Here is a 21,157-nt window from a genome sequence, read left to right on the forward strand (position 1 = left end):
ACCAGCATTATCTTGTACACTCTGTGCAAAGGGCCTGAAACATGATAGTAAACTTGAAGACGCTGTCAGCTCCGGCTGAGAAGAAGCATCTGTCCCGGCAACTTGGCTATGCGACGCTAGATTAGTTCGCTTCTAATCAACGGCTACTTGCTAGTGGCCGGCTGGGCAATTCCGCTTCAAAGCAAAGACTACTACTAGATAATATCAGCTGTAGATACGTAAATAGATTCACTTGCCTAACGGAAGCATCAATTCGACAGCAAATCTGAGAAGCAGGAGATCAAGACATGAGAGGATATGTACATGTCGACATCCTATCTCGATTCATGAGTGATAGATGCTCTGGAGACAGATGACAGGAGTAGAATACATGCTGGTGAGTGTTGACGAGTGCAGTGTTCGGGCCGTGCTTTGGTTATTCGGGCTGGGCAGCCAAGTCTTTGGGTGTGCACCTGACGCGGCGTCAAATCTTAAGGACCGAGCGCGTCGTAAGAGAGATGGATATTCTCCGCCGTGCACGCCAATTGGTCGCGCGTGGTGTTGGGGGTCAATCACATGCCAAACAAGATAAAATAATTAACTTTATGTTGTACCTAGGAATATGACGGTTGATTTCTGATTGCTTGGTCAATTATAAGCAGCAAGATCAAAGTACATCAAGATAAATAGTAAGTTGCAGCAGATTGTACGATATATTAGACTCCGCAGCCAGCGGTTGGATAGATGTAAGCACCTTCTCCGCTGAGCAGCGACTTTGACATAATCGGACTAAAATTTTGGTTGGGTTAAATTTTGATCTGGTGCCCTGCTGTCGTTACTTGCAAGCTTGATATGCGGCGGTGGGTAAGTTTTTTCCTACGATGTCTAGATCTAAATGAGTTGATGGAGAGAAAAGTTGAAACATTCACGACATTGGACTGGTCCCATGTTCAATTTCCTTTTCTGGTCAACCGTGTTCGGTGGCGGGGAAATTGCCCAGGCTGAAGTAAAACTAGACGAGAATAATCTGTTGTTACTCGTGTCACGTTGGCAAAGTGTACAACATATTGACAACTATGTGCCAGAACAGGTTGCCAAGACAATTAACTACTTGCGATTCAAACAGAGCGAGGCCGAGACTGACAGATCGAGCGACAGACAGCTGATTCAGTATTCTACAATCCAATAAATCCCGTCTTGGTGGGTTGCATCTTATGTTGACAGATAACAGTTGAAGCTTGGTCAGCCACTGTCTGTCTGGTTGTTTCCAGGGCACTTTCCGTCATTTTGGTGGGGTGCCTTCCTATCGCGTGGAAGACGCTGGTGGGGTTATTTATCACGTGGCAAATTGAAGGAAAAGGTTTCCTGCAGGCACTCACTCTGATTGTCAAACATCAGTCAATTGCAATTGACTCAATCCCAATTTGCCTCCTTCACCAATCACAGCACAGTCTCCCACGTCAGTCTCGCAAGAATGTGCTCTAGAGCGTTCTCATACTCGGTAGATCTTCGACTGCAAAAATCGTTGCTGGTCTTGTTTTCGTAATCGACACCGGCAACTTTGAGCAGAATGCGAGCGCCAAGATGTCCTGCAATTCGTTTCAATTGGGTTCCGAATGCCAAGTCGGAAAGGCAGGCGAGAAGTCGCAACAAGCTTCGAAATCGACCGATGCCATCCAATTTTTCTTACGAAGCTGGGCAACGAATCTCGGCAACGCACCTGTTCAACTCGGCATCCAGTAAAGAAAAGGAACGCGCGGTGATGATGACCTCTGGGTCCCATTGACGGCAGATAATAACTGTGCTGGCCAAGGTACCTTGCTATCTTAGGAACGAATCGCTGCCAAGATTACCTTGCGTGCCAGGACGCGGCTATCCCGTTGGGTACTCCACTAATGTTTGACGCTCTGCGCTGCGCGCTGCACTTGACTGCATACCTAGGTACCTAAGGTAGTTAGTTGCTTGGGCATTTTAGCTGCGCCGGAAACTGGGCGCTTGTTGACTAGTTATTTTGATGGTATTGGCATATATGCTTATATGGGCTTCCCGCTTTTGCTTACATTTTGCGTCGATTGAGGTCAACCAGTCGGATGCTGGATGAGGAATCCCGGCGCCCACATTCCAATCGTACGCACGGGCAAGAAGCAAGGCTTTACGGATTATATTCAGGAATTTCAGGTGCTAATCTGTTATCTTTTGTTGTTTGGCTCCTTGTGGCAGTTTCCTTATTTCTTGACTCTTTTTCATCCTTCTTCCTCGTCCGGCCTCAGCCACGCATTCGCATTCTTTGCAGGTATATCTGGTGCTTTCCCGCAAAAAAAACAAGTGGTGGCCACAACCGTCCTAAGTATTTCTCCATCAAGTCCGAGAAATTCGTTGCCACCTACAGCCAACATCAATCGGATTGTCCAAATCCTGCGGACTATCCCCATTTGTCGGCAGGCACATGTCAGACCATTCCTAGTCCTTGAAGGCAGATTGACAAAGCCCCCACTGCATCCAACATCCCACTGTCCCGCCTCTGTGCAATCATATATGATGGTATATCTTGTTTCATTGACTCGTACCACATGTCCCCCAGATCCCATTCGACTTCCTCTCCATGTCCAGAACCTGCCCGAACATGTTTCTGCTTTGTTTCGAGTATGGTGGTGCACACATTCCATCCTAGTCATGCTTACGGGTTCCCCAGCTCGCAACCTTCAGCAATTCCAACAATTCATTTGCTTGCAGTTCGGGGATTTGTTGCGACTTTGACATGCTTTCTCATGTCACCCGACGCTCTGGCCGACTGTTCTCGCGACCAACGATTGATCGTGGTGCTCGTGAGTAGTCGATCTACTTTATTTCGGCTTGCACATCATACCTCCGCGCCAGGCAGCCTAGCCCAGAACTTACGTGAGTCATCTGACAAGCAAACTGGATCTGACAAGAAAACTGGGAAACTTCATTTCTGCCTAAAGCTGTCATGAAAAGTCTTGACTGTTCGCGAAGCTCGCTCACGTCAATTTTACGTCAAGTTAGAAGCAAATTAACGTCAAACTAGCATCGTCTGCAAGATTAACTCAAGTGAGTTTGCACTAGTTCTAGTGTCAATCATTCTTGGGTTTTGAGCCGCAGGATCAAGAGTTCGCATTCATCGGGCAAAATATGCAATAGTTTGTATCTTCCGAAACAGGCTTTGGCTGGCGGCCGTCATATCTTTCATGGTTTGATATGAGCATCTTCATACCTACACCTTCCTATCACTTACACTTCGTTACCCCAAACCACCTCTGTTGGCTATAAACGTCAGCCAATCAATTTACATGTGTGCAATCTGGGGCTTGTCTTGGATTGCAATGCACAGTAACGCCCTACATGCTAGCCCTAATGTCACTTGCGCGGACTTTGGCATCTTTTCAAGCGAGAAGGTGGCACCTCAGGTGGTTAAATTCTTGCCCCCTGATCGCCCGATCTGCCCACTGTCTGTATACTTTGTCAGATGTTTGGCGCCAGTCCATTTCTGATGGTTTACAAGGGCTATAATGGGATCAAACGAGCGACTGAGACACCAGTCGTGATACCTCAAGGAGGGCTGAAAGCGGAGTTTCCCTAGTCATCTCCGCGGTCAAGAATTTCTTTCTTGGCACCCCTTACGCAGGATTATGCTTTCGCCGACTAGTCCAAAAAGAGAAATAAACATTTGTTGACTTGGGATGGGTAATGGCTCAACGCGCAAATGGAAGAAGAATTTGGAGCAGAGTTCAGGAACAGTTTTACACGCGTTAAACCAAGTTTCTTTAGCTTAACTTCACGTTTCCTACTTGGGATAAAGGTGATTCTGAACTGAATCGTCCTGATAGCTGTTGATCGTACCCACACCTGTCCTTGCAGGAGCAAGGTCATGCTTACGGGCTAAATGATTCTCTCAGTAAGCCCTCCTCTTGGCCAATCCCGTGACATGATGGCTAGTAAACCGAGAGAGCATCCTTGGCATCTGATAGTGGTAGCGAGGCACCGGGTTGCTAACCTTGTTCTGGTTGCCATGGGACCCAAAACTAACCCAACATGGCAAGTAGTTAATTAATCAAGATGTGTGGAAGAGCCTCATTGCGAATGACCAATCTTTACAAACGTGGCCAACGTCCGATCACCATGTCTTGGCAGGGACCGGACCGGGGCAACAACGATCAACGACGTTCGCCGCGGCGCCACTTTGCTATATGTCGGGGGCGATTGACGGGCGATTAACTCGCCTCCCTGTTTCGTAACGCCCCAAGCGGAATTTGGGGAGAAGGAAATGTCAGGTCCTTTTGTTTTGGGCAATCCGGAATCTCGTGGGAGTATCAGCTTCCTATGACACCTCTTTCGTCATGTCATGTACGCCCCTGCTCGAATTTCATTTTTACATATCTGTTTGAGTATCAGCTCCCACTGCCCTCATCTTTGTAGCATAACCGCCGTTTGCGCTTGGTTCACCGTCTCCACTCCGGTGGCTTGGTTCACCACCAAGCAGCTAGCCAGTGGGTAAAAGAAAGAGAGAAAAAAGAAACACTTCAAAAGACCATGGCGCCTCTCAACGAGACGTTACGACAGCGGGTTCAAGGTCATCCCCATGTGAGGCTCAACACGTCAGGCCTCTCCTTTCCAGAGTCCTCCCCATTTAATAACTCCGACCTTGAAGGCTTCGTCCTGCTGGATGACATCAATTCCACGGCTGGTTTTGATGAAAGGGCGGTACGAGAGGTGGAGACTGGCCTCTGGGTTCTCGTTACCTTGTCGGCGCTGTTTCTTAGCTTGAGATTGTATTGCAAACGCAAAAATCCCACCTCCAAACTCCGCTGGGAAGATGCTGTCCTGGCGGCATCATGGGTTAGTTCCAGGAACCCTCTTGCTTTGTCCAACGTTTTTTTTTTGTTGAACTGTACTGTCCTCAAGTGGCAAATGAATACTTGAACCCTTTAGCTGACGGACCCTTGATTATGATAACCACCCTGATTAAAGATGATGCTTATACTCAACGCGGCCCTCGCGACCCTCCTCATACATATGGGGCTGGGCTCACCAGACTTTGCCCTCACGCCCGACAACATCGAGGACGTGGTACTCCTGGGGCTGTCTTCTCTCACCACGGGCATCGTGGCGCAGGCGTGGTCCAAGACGTCCTTTGCCATGACGCTCCTCCGCATGACCGAGGGCTGGTGGCACAACGTCGTCTTGATCTCCATCGTGACGGTCAACGTCTTCTTTGGCGTCTCTGCCGCCCTCTTCTGGGTTGGGTGCGACCCGATCGAGAAGAAGTGGAGGCCGTTGATGCCAGGAAAATGTGACGATGGTGCGCTCAGCCGCGCGGCTACTTTTGGGGTCATCGTGAGCGGTAAGCTATATCCTCTCCACGAAACAAAGATTGGTGGTCTGCGCTGCTGGTGCTTGGGAGGGACGTTGAAGCGAGCAATGTGGCTAATGTTTTCTTTTGTGGGTGTTCTATATCGGTTAGTCTATTCCGGTCTGGTCGACATCTTATTAGCTATTTTACCATGGCCCATCTTGCTCAAGTGGACCAAGAAGACTTCCTCAGACCAACATCTATGTAAAAGGGAGAAGATTGGCGTCGCCATCGCCATGAGTATTGGCATATTGTAAGTACAGAGCTTGTTACACCTTTCGCTTGTGCTAAACATTAAATAGAAAAGGATACAAAACCGCCCAAAAAGAAATAACACAAACAGAAAAGAAAAAAGAAAAAAAAAGACTCGCTAACATCAACCTCAACAGCGCCGGCATCACTGCCTTCGTCAAAGCCAGATACATGACTTCCTTTTACAACATCAGCATAGACCTGGGCGACGACGTGGGACGTCTGACGACGTGGTCGGCGGCCGAGACCGCCGTGACCATCATGGCGACGAGCATCCCGGTCCTGCGGGTGCTGGTCCGCGACGTGGCCAACAAGGAAGGCCGGCGGCTCGCGTCGACGCTCGCCTCGTCCCGCCTGGCCTACCACCCAAAGCGGACCTCGAGCTTCGTCTCGCAAAAGAGGCCGCTGACCTCGCCGCCGTCGCCGACGCCCACGACGCCCTCCACCCCGAGACCCAGGTCGCTGGTAGAAACCCACGACGACGTCTTGGTGCCCCGCGTCGCGGCCCCGTCGCCCACGGTCAAGCATTTCAGCAGACCGTTGCCGCTACTGCCGTATCAGAAGGAGGATAGGTCGAGGGTCCGCCGCGAGGGGTGGTATGTCCTCCGCGAGAACGTGGGAGGCGGCGCGGGAAGTAACCGGGGTCAGAGTGCGGACGGTGCTGTAGGCTTGGTCGGCAGGGCCCTGTCCGGAGAGGACCCCCAACGGAGCAGCAGGGGTGTGGGGAGCAGAAGGGAACGTGCAAGCGAGGGTCATAATATCGGGGCGGTCGAGAAGCGAAGGTTTCCGTCACTGTAGTCACTGCTGCTCTTTTGGTTCAGGGGGGACGGGTAGCTGGGGATCCACCGTCAGAGATTCCCTGGTTAGTGAGTGCTATGTGCTATTTTGCATGTTAGAATTGTGGCGGTGTTTTGTTATCATGTTTTCGAGCAAGCATAGATACCAAATTGGACACTTTTTTTTCAGGGACATGACATGCTGTCAATGTTAGTATTGTGTCAGTAGCAATCGAAGCCGAAAGATGGACGGATTGGTTTTGTATGGAAGCTGGGCCCAGCTTGAGATGACTTGAAGGCGTTTTTTCTTTGTCGTCGGCACCGTGGATAATGTGTTGACGACAAGCTCAATCGCCAAGTCTTGGCCAGACTATATGTATCTTTTCACCCGAAACAACGATGCTTCCCAGCAAGAGGTCTAGGCTCGGCCAGTCACTGAAAGAAACTGCTTCGTATAAGGTGCATGTCGTGCTCGGATATTGTCCAATTTCGATGAAAACGTGTATGCTGTTTTTTGGTGTTTTTTTTTTCTTTTTCTTTTCTTTTCCTTCTTTTCGTATTCGCCCCCTCTCGAAGGCATCTCTTTCTATCATTCTCTTCTTTTCTATTTTCTATTTTCTCTCAATATTTCGATCACAAAGACTAGCTCAGTCCGAGCTGGTTAACTGCCGACGGATCTCACCTGACAAGAACAAAAACAAGATAATTACATCAGCTTTGGATCTTATATCTCCGCAGCAAATCACCAAAGCTGCTTGCTAATTTGCACCAACCGGGCCGGGCGGTGGGGAAAAAACGGGATGAGATGTCGGGAAGGATCCTTTTCTCTATTCTTCTTTTTCTCTTCTTTCCAAGTGCCCGATCATTGTGAATTGAGTTTTTCTTTTCCCACTATGTACGTCCTTTCTTTGGTTTTTTTCCCCCTCCATTCACATCGTCGTTTTGCCTTTTGCTCAGCGTCTCAAAGAATTCCATTCGCCTCATTGCTACCCTGCAGTCTGGGCCAAACTCGTCCAAGCTCTCCCCGTGCGGGGGAGAGAAAAACAGAATGACTGCGCCCTTGTAGGGCCGTATAGTTTGAGACGGCGCATACGCTCGGCTTTGGGGAAAGAGGGGAAACACTAAAGGGACGACGGGACTTGCGGGCTGTCTGTGGCAGGAGCTGTTGCTTCTTTCTTTTTTTTTCCCTGTACATTGTTGAAATACTGTATCGTAAGCAGATGAGCGGGGAATGCTGCGAAGAAGACTAAGCAGCTCAAACCATCTCAAAGCTTTAGAGTTTGGGCCTTACAGGCGGGGAAGAGCTCCCGTTGATCTTTTTGACCGTTAGTACGTTTAGAGAGGGGAAAAGCCACATACCCAGCGGGGCTATGCTCCAAGAGAGATGGGGAATTTCGTTTTTTTTCTTTTTCTTTTTTTTTTTTTTTTTGACAACGAGGGGTTCGTTGTCTTGTCTTTTCATCGGCTGCCAAGCCGAGATCTTGAACTGACAGTGCTGATGTCATGGCCAGACCTATACGAGTTGTTTTCTCCTCACGCGGGGGACATCAAGTTGTTGTTTTTTGTTGTGAGTCTTGGCATATAGAGTTTAGTATAGACGAACGGCGAAAGTAGCGAAACATCAAAAGACAAAAAAAGCAGAGGTAGCTAGGTCTAGTCTTGCAGTAATCCGTTTACGCGTCTACTGTATATTTTGTTGGGACGCTGAAAAACTATATCTCAGATTGAAAACACATACAGTGTTCAACCCTCAATTACTGTCCTGGCTAGCCTGTGTCTTTGTCGTCTCGGTGGTCTTTTGCGTTTGCATTAAAGTCTGGAACCTGAGGGACCCTTTCCGGAATGCGGAGAAGCTTCAGGAGCTTTGACCCATCTGATCTTTGCTGCCGGTGTGGTCCTATGTTTGTCATTGACGGATCGGGAAAGCCTCAGACAAGGTGGTGTGCTTACAACGGAAAAGGGGTCTTGATTTGCACAAGAAGTTTTCCTTCTTGTTTCTCGAGCTTTGGGCGCTTGCCGGCGTCAAACATGCACCTACCTCATGCCAGTACCTTACCCATCAAGCAGAAAAAGGGTGCGTTGCTTTTCTTCATGCATGTAGCTTTGACAATGCAGCAAAAAAGGGTCTTTTTTTGCCATGTGTGAAGAACAAGGTTTTTTCGGTTTCTACATGGCTTTTTTATCCGTCGTTGGCGAGAAGTCCAGACTCGGACCGCAATGCCATCCAACAGCTGTACAATAATGCAAACCGCACAAGGTTTTTTTGTGTTTGCATTGCAAGAACCCAAAAAGAATAGACAAACGGGTCCCCCGCTCATTGTCGTGCAGCAAACTAAGGCTTCGAATAACCAAAAAAAAAAAAAATCCCAACAAATACGGGCTCCTCACTGTTCCGTGTTCCGATTTGCTCGAGTGCGGGATCTGGGCTGTCTGGATGAAGCCGCAACGGTCCAATCAAATCGAAACCGCGCCGCCCGAACGCTGCAGATACTCACTTGTTGTGGGATCTCTGTTCATTTACTCTCATTGGCATCACAGTGCAAGAGTGCATCTTTCGGTCTCGAGCCCGCTTTGGCTTTTTCTTTGTTTTGCTTCCGCCGGGTTCCCCTCCCGGCCCCCCTCAAGTCGGAGTAAGCCGAGCAAAAGAAAAACAAAAAAAGAAAACCGACAAGGGACTAACAGTATGGAAAATTCACTGTGGCAATGCTGTTCGGAATATGCCCAGACGCGAGGTGTTACGGCCGTGGGAACCCGTTTGAGTTGGAAAGGATACTTTCCTGACGGCATGGATCGGTGAGCAAGCCCACTTGGACGTGCGGAGCATGGGGAAACGCCCCCTTGCGTCTGGAGGAATGGATGGAGCTTACTGTGGCTCTAGAAGGCGAAGACGAAAGATCAGGGTTAGGATATGTCTCGTTGACAGTGAAGGATTCCAAGTATTTAAAGGGGGTCAATCACGCCATCGAAGTCACCAAAGTCCTTTTGTATCACATCAGCCTTCATCTAGCAGTCAAACGAACATCAGTAGTTTGACTCTTCACAACCTTAACACAAATTCTACTTCTCTCAGACTTTGGGACAAAACCCCCAAGGTCACTCACCTCACCAAGCTTCCCAGCTTCTTCCCTTCACCATCAACATGGGTGACATGAGCCGCTTCCCTGAGTCCTCTGGCCGCCAGGTCTCCATTGACCCTTATGCCCTCGTCTCGGCCATCATGGGCAGCCAGGTCCGCAGCGGGGAGGCTTCGACCGTGACGGAGCGCGAGTATGACGACCTCGCCGAGCTCCGACGTGGCGATGAGCAGAACGATGAGGAGGTCGACATGAACGAGGGCCGCGGCCCCCGTCCTGACCAGCCACCCAGGAACATCTGCATCGGCGCGGCCAACCCCTACGCCATCGTCGAGGCCATGCTCGGCCGCCGCATCGACAAGTACAACACGCAGGTGACGGAGCTCATGGCCAACGTGCTCCAGACCGACTACGACGAGCTCTTTGACATGAAGCACCACTCGCTGCTGTACGCCGGCCTCAAGCTCAACGAGAGGGAGCGCAGGGCCGAGCGCTTCTCGGAGAAGGACATGAAGATCCTCGACGAGAGGGACCTCGTCACCCCGGACCTGTCGCGCGTCCAGCGCATCAAGGACCTCCAGCGCATCGGAATCGATGACGTCGAGAACATCAAGGTCAAGGTCGCCAGGCTTCAGAACGGCAAGCTCAGGTTGGTGCTGCACGCGCACCAGCTCGGCAGGACCGTGACCAACAGGGACGTGACACGGTCCCTCAACGACCTCATCACACCGTTCCGCCGCCACCAAGGCGACAGGAGGGGAGGTCGGTGGACGCCGCCCAACGGATCGTGGCGCGACATGTACGACTACTTCTTCCAGATGTTCAACCGCAGGCTGGTCGAGGACGTCAACATGTTCCGCATCGGCAAGGAGTACAACATGAACGCACTGGGTCAGATCACCGCCAACACCAGGCCCTTCACCTCGTACAACCGCTTTGATGACCCGCAGCAGGGCTGCAGCACCAACAGCTGGCTCATCGCCGCTCTCTTCTCCGTCTACTGGTCCGACCCGTGCTCCATCAACCGCGACACGCGCCTGTACGGCGGCAGCAACGACCGCCACCGACGTCACGGCGGCGGCAGGCGGTCGGAAGAGGAGGAGGATGAGTACGAGAGGCGGGTGTTGAGCATCAAGTTCCACGACAAGGGCGGCGAGAACAACAACAAGACGCAGATCATCGACGTCAACTACGAGATCCCCATGAACAACTCCAACAACGAGCCTCTGTACTGCCGCGCTTCCGACGGTGCCGACATCTGGCCATCGCTGTACGAGAAGGCGTTTGCCAAGTGGATCACGGGCACCGACAGCGACCAGCCCGACATCACGCAGACGCACTGCGGCGACCCCATCAAGGCCATGGCTCAGATCAACGGCCGCGAGCCCCAGTACTTCCAGTGCGAGAGGCACAACGCCACCGACCTCGTCGGCCTGGTCCGCCACAACAGCGTCAACTTCAAGACCATCAACCCCATGACCGCCTTCACCCACGCCACCGGCGACCAGTTCCGCGGCGCAAACATCGTCGCCAACCACGCCTACTCGGTCCTCGGCTACGCCATCCTCGGCGGCCGCCAGTACATGGTCCTGCGCAACCCGTGGGGCGTCTCTGAGCCCGAGGGCCTGAGCAGCTACCCGGGTCTCGTCTCCCGCATCGACACCGACTTCTGGACCCCCTCTGCCCTGCTCGACCACGGTGGTCTGTTTGCCCTTGAGGCTGAGGCATTCAAGCGCTGCTTTGCCTACATTGGTGTAGCCAAATGAGCCATTGTCCAAGTTGGGCTACCGCTTGAAGTATTGGAATAATGGTTTACTGGGTTGGGTATTGGATGTTTATTTTAATTTTTTTGCTAGGTTTGGTTTGAGTTTTTTTCAACCAAAACAAAAGTTTTCCCTGGGAAAGGAAGGGATCAAAAAAAAAAAAGGGTTTGGAAAAGTTTGGCAAAAAGAAATATCTCCCCGTCACTAACTTAAATGTATCTACTTGACAGCTGTTGTTGAGATGGTATTTGGGTATGGACTGGGTCAGCCTTGATGGGATCTGGTCAAGTCGGTTAGCTAGTAGTCTATAGCTTGAATCTGACGTCCTCTCCTTAATTTGTTCTTTCGCGATTGTTGTTGCGACTCGAAGTGGGACATGGACAATACAATCCAGATTCAGTACACAGCACATTTAACTTGTGATGTCAAAAGATACTTGACCAGTATTCAACAGTAACTGTGACTCCCATGAATATATAGCGAAAACCCCGCACTAGGGAGCGCGAGTCGAGGGTTGTAAGTGGGGTTTATAGTCAAATTCGACGCCAAGGATCTGATATGGAGGTGGAAGCCTTGGAGGACGCCTGTGTTAACGACTTAACATGCCTAGGTACTACCTGCCTATTTAATCACCATGCTACGTTGAGAAAAGAAAAACTAAACAACATCTTAGCCAAGGATATAGATTTATTACTCTTTAAAATACCTACTCCCCTTCGGTTGTTTTCGTATCTTCGCATCCCTGAATAGGACGGGCCTTTTCAATTACAACTAGACTCTAGCCCTGCAACTCGTGTTCAATATTCGGCGAACTCCAAAAATCCCGACAAACCTTGATCCGATTTCCCGCCTTTAACCCCCGAAAACGGACCTCCCCATACGATCCCCCGCATTTCTCACCCACCACTTGTTCCACAGTCCCACATCCGATCCTTGCTCCAACCACAAAACCACAAAGTGTCTACGGAGTTACAAACCGAACCACACCGTAACCAGTTCCCCGGCTCCGCGCCTACCAGACCACAACGCGACACGCGCCCCCCGATCCCGAATTTGTTTTGTTACCCCTGCCATGGGCGATTTCTCCAGACTTAAAATCAACCAAGATCTCCTTCCAAGATTATTCCCGTCTTTATGTTTTCAATTCTTCGTTGTTAGTGGACTGGTCAATATAGAAAAAGAGCAAAAAAAAAAAAAAAAAAAAAAAAAAAACATAAACTCGGATTTCTGCAGAAAAGAAGTTCCGCTGGGAAAAAAAAAACACCGATAGCCAAGAGGACACACTACACCAAACCCAACCATGTCAACCCCAACCAAACCAACAATCCTCATAACCGGCGCATCGGGCATGATCGGCCCGCTGCTTGCGGCCCGGCTCCTGGCGACCGACACGCACCGCGTCGTGCTCACCGACGTCGTGACCCCGACCGTGCCGGCGTCGGCCGCGCACCCCGAAAACAGCGTCTGCATCCAGGCCGACCTGACCAACCAGGCGTCGATGGAGGCCCTCGTCGCCGCCAGCCAGCCCCTGGCCGCCGCCTTCGTCTTCCACGGCATCATGTCGGCCGGGTCCGAGGCCGACCCGGCGCTGGCCCTGCGCGTCAACTTTGACGCCACGCGGTCACTCCTCGCGCACCTGTCCGAGACCAACCGCGGCCTGCGCGTCGTCTACGCCAGCTCCAACGCAGTCTACGGAACGCCGCTCCCCGAGCTCGTCACGCCAGACACCACCCCGACCCCGACGGGGACCTACGGCGCCACAAAGTACATGTGCGAGGTCCTGATCAACGACATGACCCGCCGCGGCTTGATCGACGCCTACAGCGTGCGCTTCCCCACCGTATCCGTGCGGCCCGGCGCCCCATCCAACGCCGCGTCTGCGTTCCTCTCGGGCATCATCCGCGAGCCGATGGCGGGCTTGCCGTGCGTCGTGCCCATCACGGACAGGGAGTTCCGCGCGACCTTGTGCACGCCGCGGGTCTGCGTGGAGAATCTGGTCAGGGTGCTGGGCTGGCCGGCGGACAAGCTGCCGTCGCACACGCGCGCGCTCAACTTCCCCGGCATCGTGAGCAGCGTGCAGGAGCTGCTGGATGCGCTGGGCAGGCATGGCGGGGAGGACAAGGTCGAGCTTGTGAGCTTTGAAGAGGACGAGGTTAAGGCGAGGTTGTTGAGGAGCTGGGCGTGGAATCTGGATTATTCGAGAGAGGTTGGTTTGGGGCTCGCGCAGGATGAGAATACGGATCAGTTGGTGAAGGAGTATGTTGAGAGTTTGAAGAAGTGAGGTTTTTTTTGTTCCGTGGTGGTGTTTCTTTGCTATTACAGAACAGAAGAGTAAGCGACCTGACGGCATCTCATGGCATTGTGTGCGGTAGCGATGGATAGGATAGGCATTTTGCTCACATTTATATACAACGATACCCGTACCCAAAAGCCTTCAAGGTTGCCGTATACGGTGGAAGACATTGGTCTTTTTAGTTGTGAACTTATAACCCTACATTGTGAAGAGCGATTTGATGAATCCTAACAATATGCCTGCAGTGGTTGCCCTAGCTACACACGCGGACTCCTCGTGTCGGCGTTGCTAAATGCGGCCTTGTACCCTTCGACTATACTTGCAAACTTGACCATGGCACCTATCATTTCATCGTATTAGATCTCACACAGAAGATTTTAATATTCAAAGATCTTTCTATAAAAAAAGAAAAAAAAAGAAGAAAGAAAAGAAAAAACCATTTACACGAATTAACATAAATGATTACGCACGAAAGGATAACGGGCATTTTCTCGATTCCGTATTTAACATGGAAATAAAATCGTACCGATGACTTAAAAGATATGTAACATATAGAATATAATCAGATACGTCTTAACACTATCCCTGAAAAGGATTGTATGATTAAATGTGCAAAAGCCCAGTGCCAGCGTTCATATTTCATACGTTGTGTGGTAATTAGAAATCTAAAATAGCTTTATTTGGTCCCGCTCGGGTTTGCTACAAAACCCGAAAGATGGGGTAAAGCCCCTGGTGGGGATAAGTTTCGTTGTTTGAAGTTTGTTTTAAAATTGTTTTATTCACCCTTGTACTTCAAGTATCTCGGGTTCCGACGGCGAGACATACTGCCCGAGGACGCCATTAAGGAAATGTCCAAAATACATCGCTCTTTATGACTCCTACATAACTCTTACACCTCCCAAATCAACCAACCGGCTGGATGTCAAATTCAGTTTCTGGTTCCGTCGCTGCAGACGCAGACGCACGTAGAACTGCAGCCCGAGGTTTTGGAAGCTCCTCCGCACTACGCTGTGTCAGCTTTCATGTCGCAATTGTCCGGCTGCATTTTCTATCTGCTGATCTGAAGAGAGGGGAATATCTTACAGTCTGTTCGCAAAATTCAGTGGATTGACAGTTGTTGCCCGGGTAGTTGGACTGGCAGAACGGGATAGCGCCTCGTGCTTGGATTCCCGGGATACCAGCGGCCAGAACTGCAGTGCCTGCGCCGAGGTAGACGAGAGACAGAATGGTAGAGAACTGCATGGTTGCGAGAGAAGAAGCGGATTGCTGTAGAGGTAAGCAGATAAGTGTTCAGTGGAATGAATGGAGTTCGTTGGGTTGATGCGGTGAAGAAACAAAAACTATAGCTAAGCAGTCGAGAATCACTACTTTCTTTATACACTGGCGGGCTACCGATGATCCAACCTCCCTGTAAGGGGCGAATGATTAACCTTTCATTTTCCCAGTATAGTGGGTCGATGATCTGACTTGTACACTCCTTGATGCAATGAAATGTGTTTGGGTAATCCCAGAAACCGTTTCCGAGTACATGAACCGTTCACAGTTGAGATTCACATATCTCTCCGGGGGTGCAAGGGCAGCCAATGTAGCATCCGTTAAGTGGGAGACGAAAGACTAGGGGCTGCAAGCATCTTGTGTAAAACATTACCGCGAATGGAGGATGTAAAATGTAGAAAATTGCTAATATGTGAAGGTGTCCACGGTCAAAATGATGGTTCTTGACCATTTATAAATAGGTGCTTTGTGCAAAATGTTACGCGTTGTGAAACATGGTGAGTAGGGGCGTTCTTTTTGGTACGTAGTTTTGGGTGACTATTCTCCAAAATTTTATAGTCCCTTTTTTCTTATCCCCCACTTGCCGTGTCAGAGACTCGTCGAAAACGCACCGCTTCCTTATCAAATTCGCGGCNCCCCACCAGATATAAATTACCGTAGTAATGATTACGGCTTTACGTGGGGTTTATGTTGATCTGTACCTTCGCTTGACTGTAGATAGAGTTGTTCTCCCGAGCTGCAATGCCTTCGCCAAACTCCACATTTAATCCTGCCACATGTCGTATTAATTTAATTTGCACGATTCAAATTCCAATTTGACGATCAGTTACCACGTAGACCAACAGGCAATGCCGTCGGATATACAAGGGGTCCGTACGTAGTAAACCCAATCGGCAGTAAATTAGTAGGTGTTTTATAGACGGCAGTCATGTATTACCACCACGTGCGCGGAATTCCGAAATCCATGTTCGTCAACCAAACGTCCTTCATAACTATGAAAGCTGGCACTGGAAGCATCCCTGGCATCGCTCCAATTACTCTAATCTATGTTGACGTCGAGGTCATTCCGGCAGGTTTATAAAATTGAGTCTGTTCAATCAAGTGGCACTATACATTTAGCTGTTAGACTCACGGTTACGAGTTGTTCTGATCATCCCTATCAGACTTGTGGTTTTGTACTTCTTTCGCTTCACAACTTATACAAACTGTACCGGGACGATATGTGAACAACTAATTAATAAAGCCGCAGAACTTAGTGACTGTGCTGAAATCGTAGAATGGCCAAACTCCGTGCTTTCCTTTTTTCTTTTTTTTTTTTTGGAATATTACGCCAGGACTACCTTTACGTTTCTGGTTTATAGCTTAGAATTGCCTTTACTGCTTGGCGCCTACGTCTGAATCGTTTCAATTAAACGCCCCGGTTTAAACCTCCACAAAGGTACTCTAAAACGATGTTTTCCCGAACACCATTTCGACTTTTTCACCAAAATCGGCACAGGCTGCGGTTCGCACCAGCGAGCGGCAAGTCCAACCTCGGTGGTGGTGTTGTTAAAACCCCGACCACGTCGCTTTCGCGGTGGGGAAACCCAGCATTGTTATTAAATAATCGCCCGCCCCCCCACCATCGGCTGGACCGCACCACATTACGCTATCGCCTTGTCCCCTAGCCCCAGCAGGCCCTTTCCCTGCCCGACCGGCCCATCGTTATTAAAACTTGGACGTTGCGGGTGAGGCTACGCCCCGCCGAATGTCGGGCGGCCATGACGTCAGTCGGTCTGGGCGACTTTATTACCGCGCGAGGTACTGGCGGCACTAGCTAGGGACGAGGTTCCAGGCTTGGGAACATGGTGAAAGTAGGGGTTAAGTCGGTTGAAAACAGGCTACGGTTGCTGGATGTGCGTTTGCTAGGTAGAACAAGTCCTGTCCTAGAATGTTTTTCGTGGTGCTTTGCCTTGGGTAGTAAATTAGACGAGTTGTTAATAAAATTGCCGTACGTGACTTTTATGGACCAGTAGAAGGAGGATGTGAAACGTGAGTGGACTTGATTGCGCATTTGCACATCCAATGTAGATGGAAATCTATGTGCAGACCTTTAATTTCATCTCCGACCCACAAATAAACCGCAGTCCTGCTTTTTACTGCACATTATATAATCAGCCACTCAAATTCCTAACCCAGCCTGTTAAATACTTAGACATCAATCATCACATATGCCTCTTTATAATCGCGAATCTCCCACGCTATATTATCCCCTCCTTTTAATAACTGCGCTGTAAGCTGGCTTTTTTGCAATTAAATCATGAGCTTATAACTAACCAGAGTTTTCCAAAATCTCACCAAAGTTCAACCCCTTTTTTTTATCAGTAGAACCCCGGTTAAAACATATTTTACAATTGTAAAAAGGAAAAATATAATAAAAGCCCAACTTCTGTGCAGTCTATTATAGAAATAAGTATTACATGTTAATATTAACTACGTGCTTGAAAGTTCGGAATAACACATCCATTGAAAATCTCTTATAATTAATCCACTGTAAATATTGTTGCCGAATATTTCCCGAGTTTCACATTAGATAATTTTTGTATTTGGGCTTTATTCAATGTATAAAGAAAAGCCATATAAGTTATACTTTTCTTATATTTGCACATCCAAATTGTAGTTTGGAAAGTTGATAATGCGATTTACATTTAACCCTGTATAAATTGCAGTTTTTGAACATTTATACTTATAAGAACAAATGGAAGATATTTGTAGCTTGTCCGAGATGTAGGCAAAATAAACGGGCTTTTACGTCCCTTGCAAATCATATACGTAGTCTGTATATATGTTTGCAAACTTTAGAACCTTAACTCGAAGAGGGATAAATAACTATTGATTTGCTGCGGCTACTGGCAAAGGCGTGCACATTATGCGACAGGCTTGCTCAAGCCCCTCTCTACCCTCTTCATCAGACTTGTATAAATGACCAATAAGTCCGTAACACCACTGCATACATGCTCGATAGTCATCAGCTCCGACTATTCGTCGGTGGAGGTGAGGTTTGCCGGAATCGCTTAACGTTTCCCCTTTAATAAGGTAAGCGTTAGTAGTTTTGGTGGTGTGAGGAGCGGCGGTAACGGTGCTAGCCATTGCAAAAAGGGTCAGAAAGTTCGAAGTTTTCATCGTGTGAAAAGAATTGTAACTGGAGTAATAAGCGATTTAATGGTGGGGACTATGTTAACAACGAAAGCAAAGTAAAGTCAGTCAAATAATAAACCAAAAAGTATATTTGTTGTATCAGCGGATTAATTCACCTTTACATATTGTTTTATAATAATTTTAAGCATACTGTATATTCTCTTGTTCATATCGCATTAGCCCCTATAAATAGGTCTTTATATTTGGCTGCAAGTTTCTTCTTTTTTTTAATTACATAACCTTTTACACCTATTTGTGCAATCATGCGGATAGAAACTTTGTTTGCAATATAATTTTAAGACACTTTTTAGAAATACTAATGGTATAATACGTACAAGCAGGCTCATTTTAACAAGTTAGATATGAGATCGTATTTAAAAATAGAAAGCACTGCAGACTTTCTTGTGTAAACGAACGTATTTAAACAATATCACTACTGGTTCAACATGCTGAAATCTTGAAGGGAAATTTTCCAAGTAGCAACAGTAAAAGCTTTTTCTGTCAAGCGACAGGCATTCTAACCGTAGCATATTGTGAGAACTTATAAACATAATTAAAGCTCATTTAAATATAGTAGTTAAAATATCCATGGTTGCATAATCAAAATTTCAACTAGCCAAAGTTAATATAATTAGCCGTGTCTAAATTTAAACGGTCCGACAGTGTTCATGTGGGGCTCACATGCGAGACTTTTAAACGAAGTGCGATAAACTCGGCGAAATTTGCCCGCATTGTTAAGTATCCTACTTTATCGGAGCTCCTTTGTTAATAGAAAGTTGATTGCCTCCTCATGCAATTCTATGCCAGGTCAGGAAATGGAAATATCCACAATGATGTTAATAGGAACACAGTAATCGCTGCAATCGGTAAAACAATACAATAAATTAAACGTTATTCTCATACATTATAATTAACATGTTTGTAACGATTTACAATCCAATAAAAATCTAATAAAATCTCTATTACGCGTTTAAAATTACGTGGCTCCACACGTAAGTTGTTTACTCGCATATTTGCCTATAAATAAATACCGGTTATTTTTTATATTAATAATAAATATACGGACCTTTTTAAATTTGTAAATAATTATTTAATAAATTAATAAAGGAAATAAATTAATTTGAAAATTAAATAATTTTGCGACATTATGAACGAATATTTTGTTTAGGCCGTTTCCGGCGTGGGTGGAAATATATTATTGTTTTTTAATAATAATAAAGTTCCTTTTATATTTAGAAACCGTTAATCTATTATAAATAACCAATTATAATAAAAAGAAGTAAGTAAAATTTTATATTATAATAATTACCGATCCTGTTTTAATCCATTTATAAATAAACCGAATTCTTTTAATATTGTGAAGGGGTAGGCCAACGGCCCTGTGACTGTTGGGTTCCCAAATGGAGTTATTATTAAAGCTAAAGGGTAAAGGTATAAGACCGTTGTTTGTTCGTGCTGGGAGGGTGTTTATATAAGGGAGGGTCACGTGTGTCCCCGTCGTTCTAACACGTCATGTGATACGTGCATTCAGCACGAATCCGTTACAAATATTTAAATTTTTCGTTTTAATTTTCCATTTTCCGCACCAATACGTTGTTATTAAGAACATGTTAGTTTTTAACGATTATTTAGTAAACATATTATTATTAGTATAAATTTTAAAAAATGTTAAGCCATTATTTTTTACTTTAATAAATCGCGCCGTTATCATCTTTAAAAACGTTGACGTTTTAATTTTTATTTTTATTTTTACGCCCGTTTTCCCGTGTACCGGTTTTATCCGAGTTTTATTACCTAATGGTAAATTTCGGGCCTTTACGCCTATTATTACCGCCGCCGTTACTGCCATTATTAACAGGAGTCGATCTTATAAGGCTATCCTACACCGAAAATAAATAAATAAACAAATAAATTAAATTAAACGCAAACACGCACAAAGCTTAAAATATTACGTCTTTTTTATATAAAGCAAATAAGATAAATAAATAACATAATTTAATGGTATAATTCGTATAATAAAAAATATAACAATTATATAAAGTGCATGAGTTTAATGCCCGTTGTTATCGCATTTTCTTAATCTTAGATAAATTAAACCCCCCCTGCTTCGCAATGGTGGACCGGGCGCTCCATGTACCTTTTAACTACATGGCTTTTCGACCAATTAAATCGGCCGAAAAAATCGCGCCCGTTTTAATTTAAGGACATTTTATTAAATATTGTCGCATATAAAGAAAGTTGTACAATATACGCATTATGTATACATTGTGCGTGTATTATATATATAACGACAATATAATTAAAAAAGTTATATTTTCTTTATTTAAGAATATTTAAATAGTAAAAATTATAAAAGTATAAGAAAACTATTAATATAAAACCTTAAATGAGGGCTTTTTAATGGCTTTATTATCATATTATTATTCGCTGTATAAAAATTATAATAAGTGTATATAATAATAATATTTGAACATTTTATTTAAAAGTTTATATACAAATAATAATATATATAAATTTTTTATATTTATAAAAAAACAAATCTAATTTTATTAATACCCACGTATAAAAGGCTTTTTATAAATTATCTGTCGTTATTTTTTTATTTATATTAATATAAATTCATATAAAATAAAATTTATATATATTAAATCCTTTTACTAAAAGTTTACAATAGGAAAATCACTTCTATTTTTTAAATTTATTTATAATTAATATAAAATAAAATGTAATACTTACTTTATTTTATATTATATTATATAAAATTATAAAATTATATATTTTTAAGAAAGAATTTACGTAAATATTTGTTTATACCAATTATTTAATCGGTAAAACATTAATTTTAATATTATTAAAACAGGTAAAAATATAAACCTGTTTTAATTATAAATTTTGTTAAAAATATTTATTATTTTACTTATTCGAATATTTAATACCTTATATTACGTAATATTTATATAAAAAGATATAAATATAATTTATTTACCAATATTTCTTTCCACGTGTAAAGCTCTTTACATAATACCCAAAAATAAAAGTATAAATAAAAAAAACGAAAAATTCCAAAATTTATTAAAAACCAACCTCCATTTGCAAATTAAAGCCACCCATATTATAATTCCACCAATTTAACCATTAAAATTGTAAAATAAACTATTATTAACTATTTTACTAATTATTATATTTAAAATGCGAACCGT

At 45.8% G+C, this 21,157-nt stretch overlaps 4 protein-coding genes across 4 annotated transcripts; 3 read left to right on the plus strand and 1 right to left on the minus strand.

Annotated features, from left to right (window-relative positions):
• Positions 1-4,527: 4,527 nt before the first annotated feature.
• Positions 4,528-6,397, plus strand: PgNI_00148 (uncharacterized protein; the record flags this gene model as incomplete). The annotated part of the gene is made up of 4 exons (XM_031120231.1): positions 4,528-4,833; positions 4,966-5,338; positions 5,459-5,600; positions 5,737-6,397. 4 exons carry the CDS (start codon positions 4,528-4,530, stop codon positions 6,395-6,397), a joined length of 1,482 nt encoding a protein of 493 aa, XP_030987091.1.
• A 3,117-nt stretch (positions 6,398-9,514) lies between these two features.
• Positions 9,515-11,215, plus strand: PgNI_00149 (uncharacterized protein; the record flags this gene model as incomplete). Its single annotated transcript, XM_031120232.1, has 1 exon — positions 9,515-11,215. The coding sequence occupies one exon, from the start codon at positions 9,515-9,517 to the stop codon at positions 11,213-11,215; it is 1,701 nt and encodes a 566-aa protein (XP_030987092.1).
• Positions 11,216-12,512: 1,297 nt separating this feature from the next.
• PgNI_00150 (uncharacterized protein) lies at positions 12,513-13,493 on the plus strand (the record flags this gene model as incomplete). Its single annotated transcript, XM_031120233.1, has 1 exon — positions 12,513-13,493. The coding sequence occupies one exon, from the start codon at positions 12,513-12,515 to the stop codon at positions 13,491-13,493; it is 981 nt and encodes a 326-aa protein (XP_030985863.1).
• Positions 13,494-14,433: 940 nt separating this feature from the next.
• On the minus strand, positions 14,434-14,747 carry PgNI_00151 (uncharacterized protein; the record flags this gene model as incomplete). The annotated part of the gene is made up of 2 exons (XM_031120234.1): positions 14,434-14,508; positions 14,589-14,747. The coding sequence occupies 2 exons, from the start codon at positions 14,745-14,747 to the stop codon at positions 14,434-14,436; spliced, it is 234 nt and encodes a 77-aa protein (XP_030985862.1).
• Positions 14,748-21,157: the final 6,410 nt, after the last annotated feature.

The sequence above is a fragment of the Pyricularia grisea genome (genome assembly GCF_004355905.1).
Source record: "Pyricularia grisea strain NI907 chromosome Unknown Pyricularia_grisea_NI907_Scaffold_1, whole genome shotgun sequence".
NCBI lineage: Eukaryota > Fungi > Ascomycota > Sordariomycetes > Magnaporthales > Pyriculariaceae > Pyricularia > Pyricularia grisea.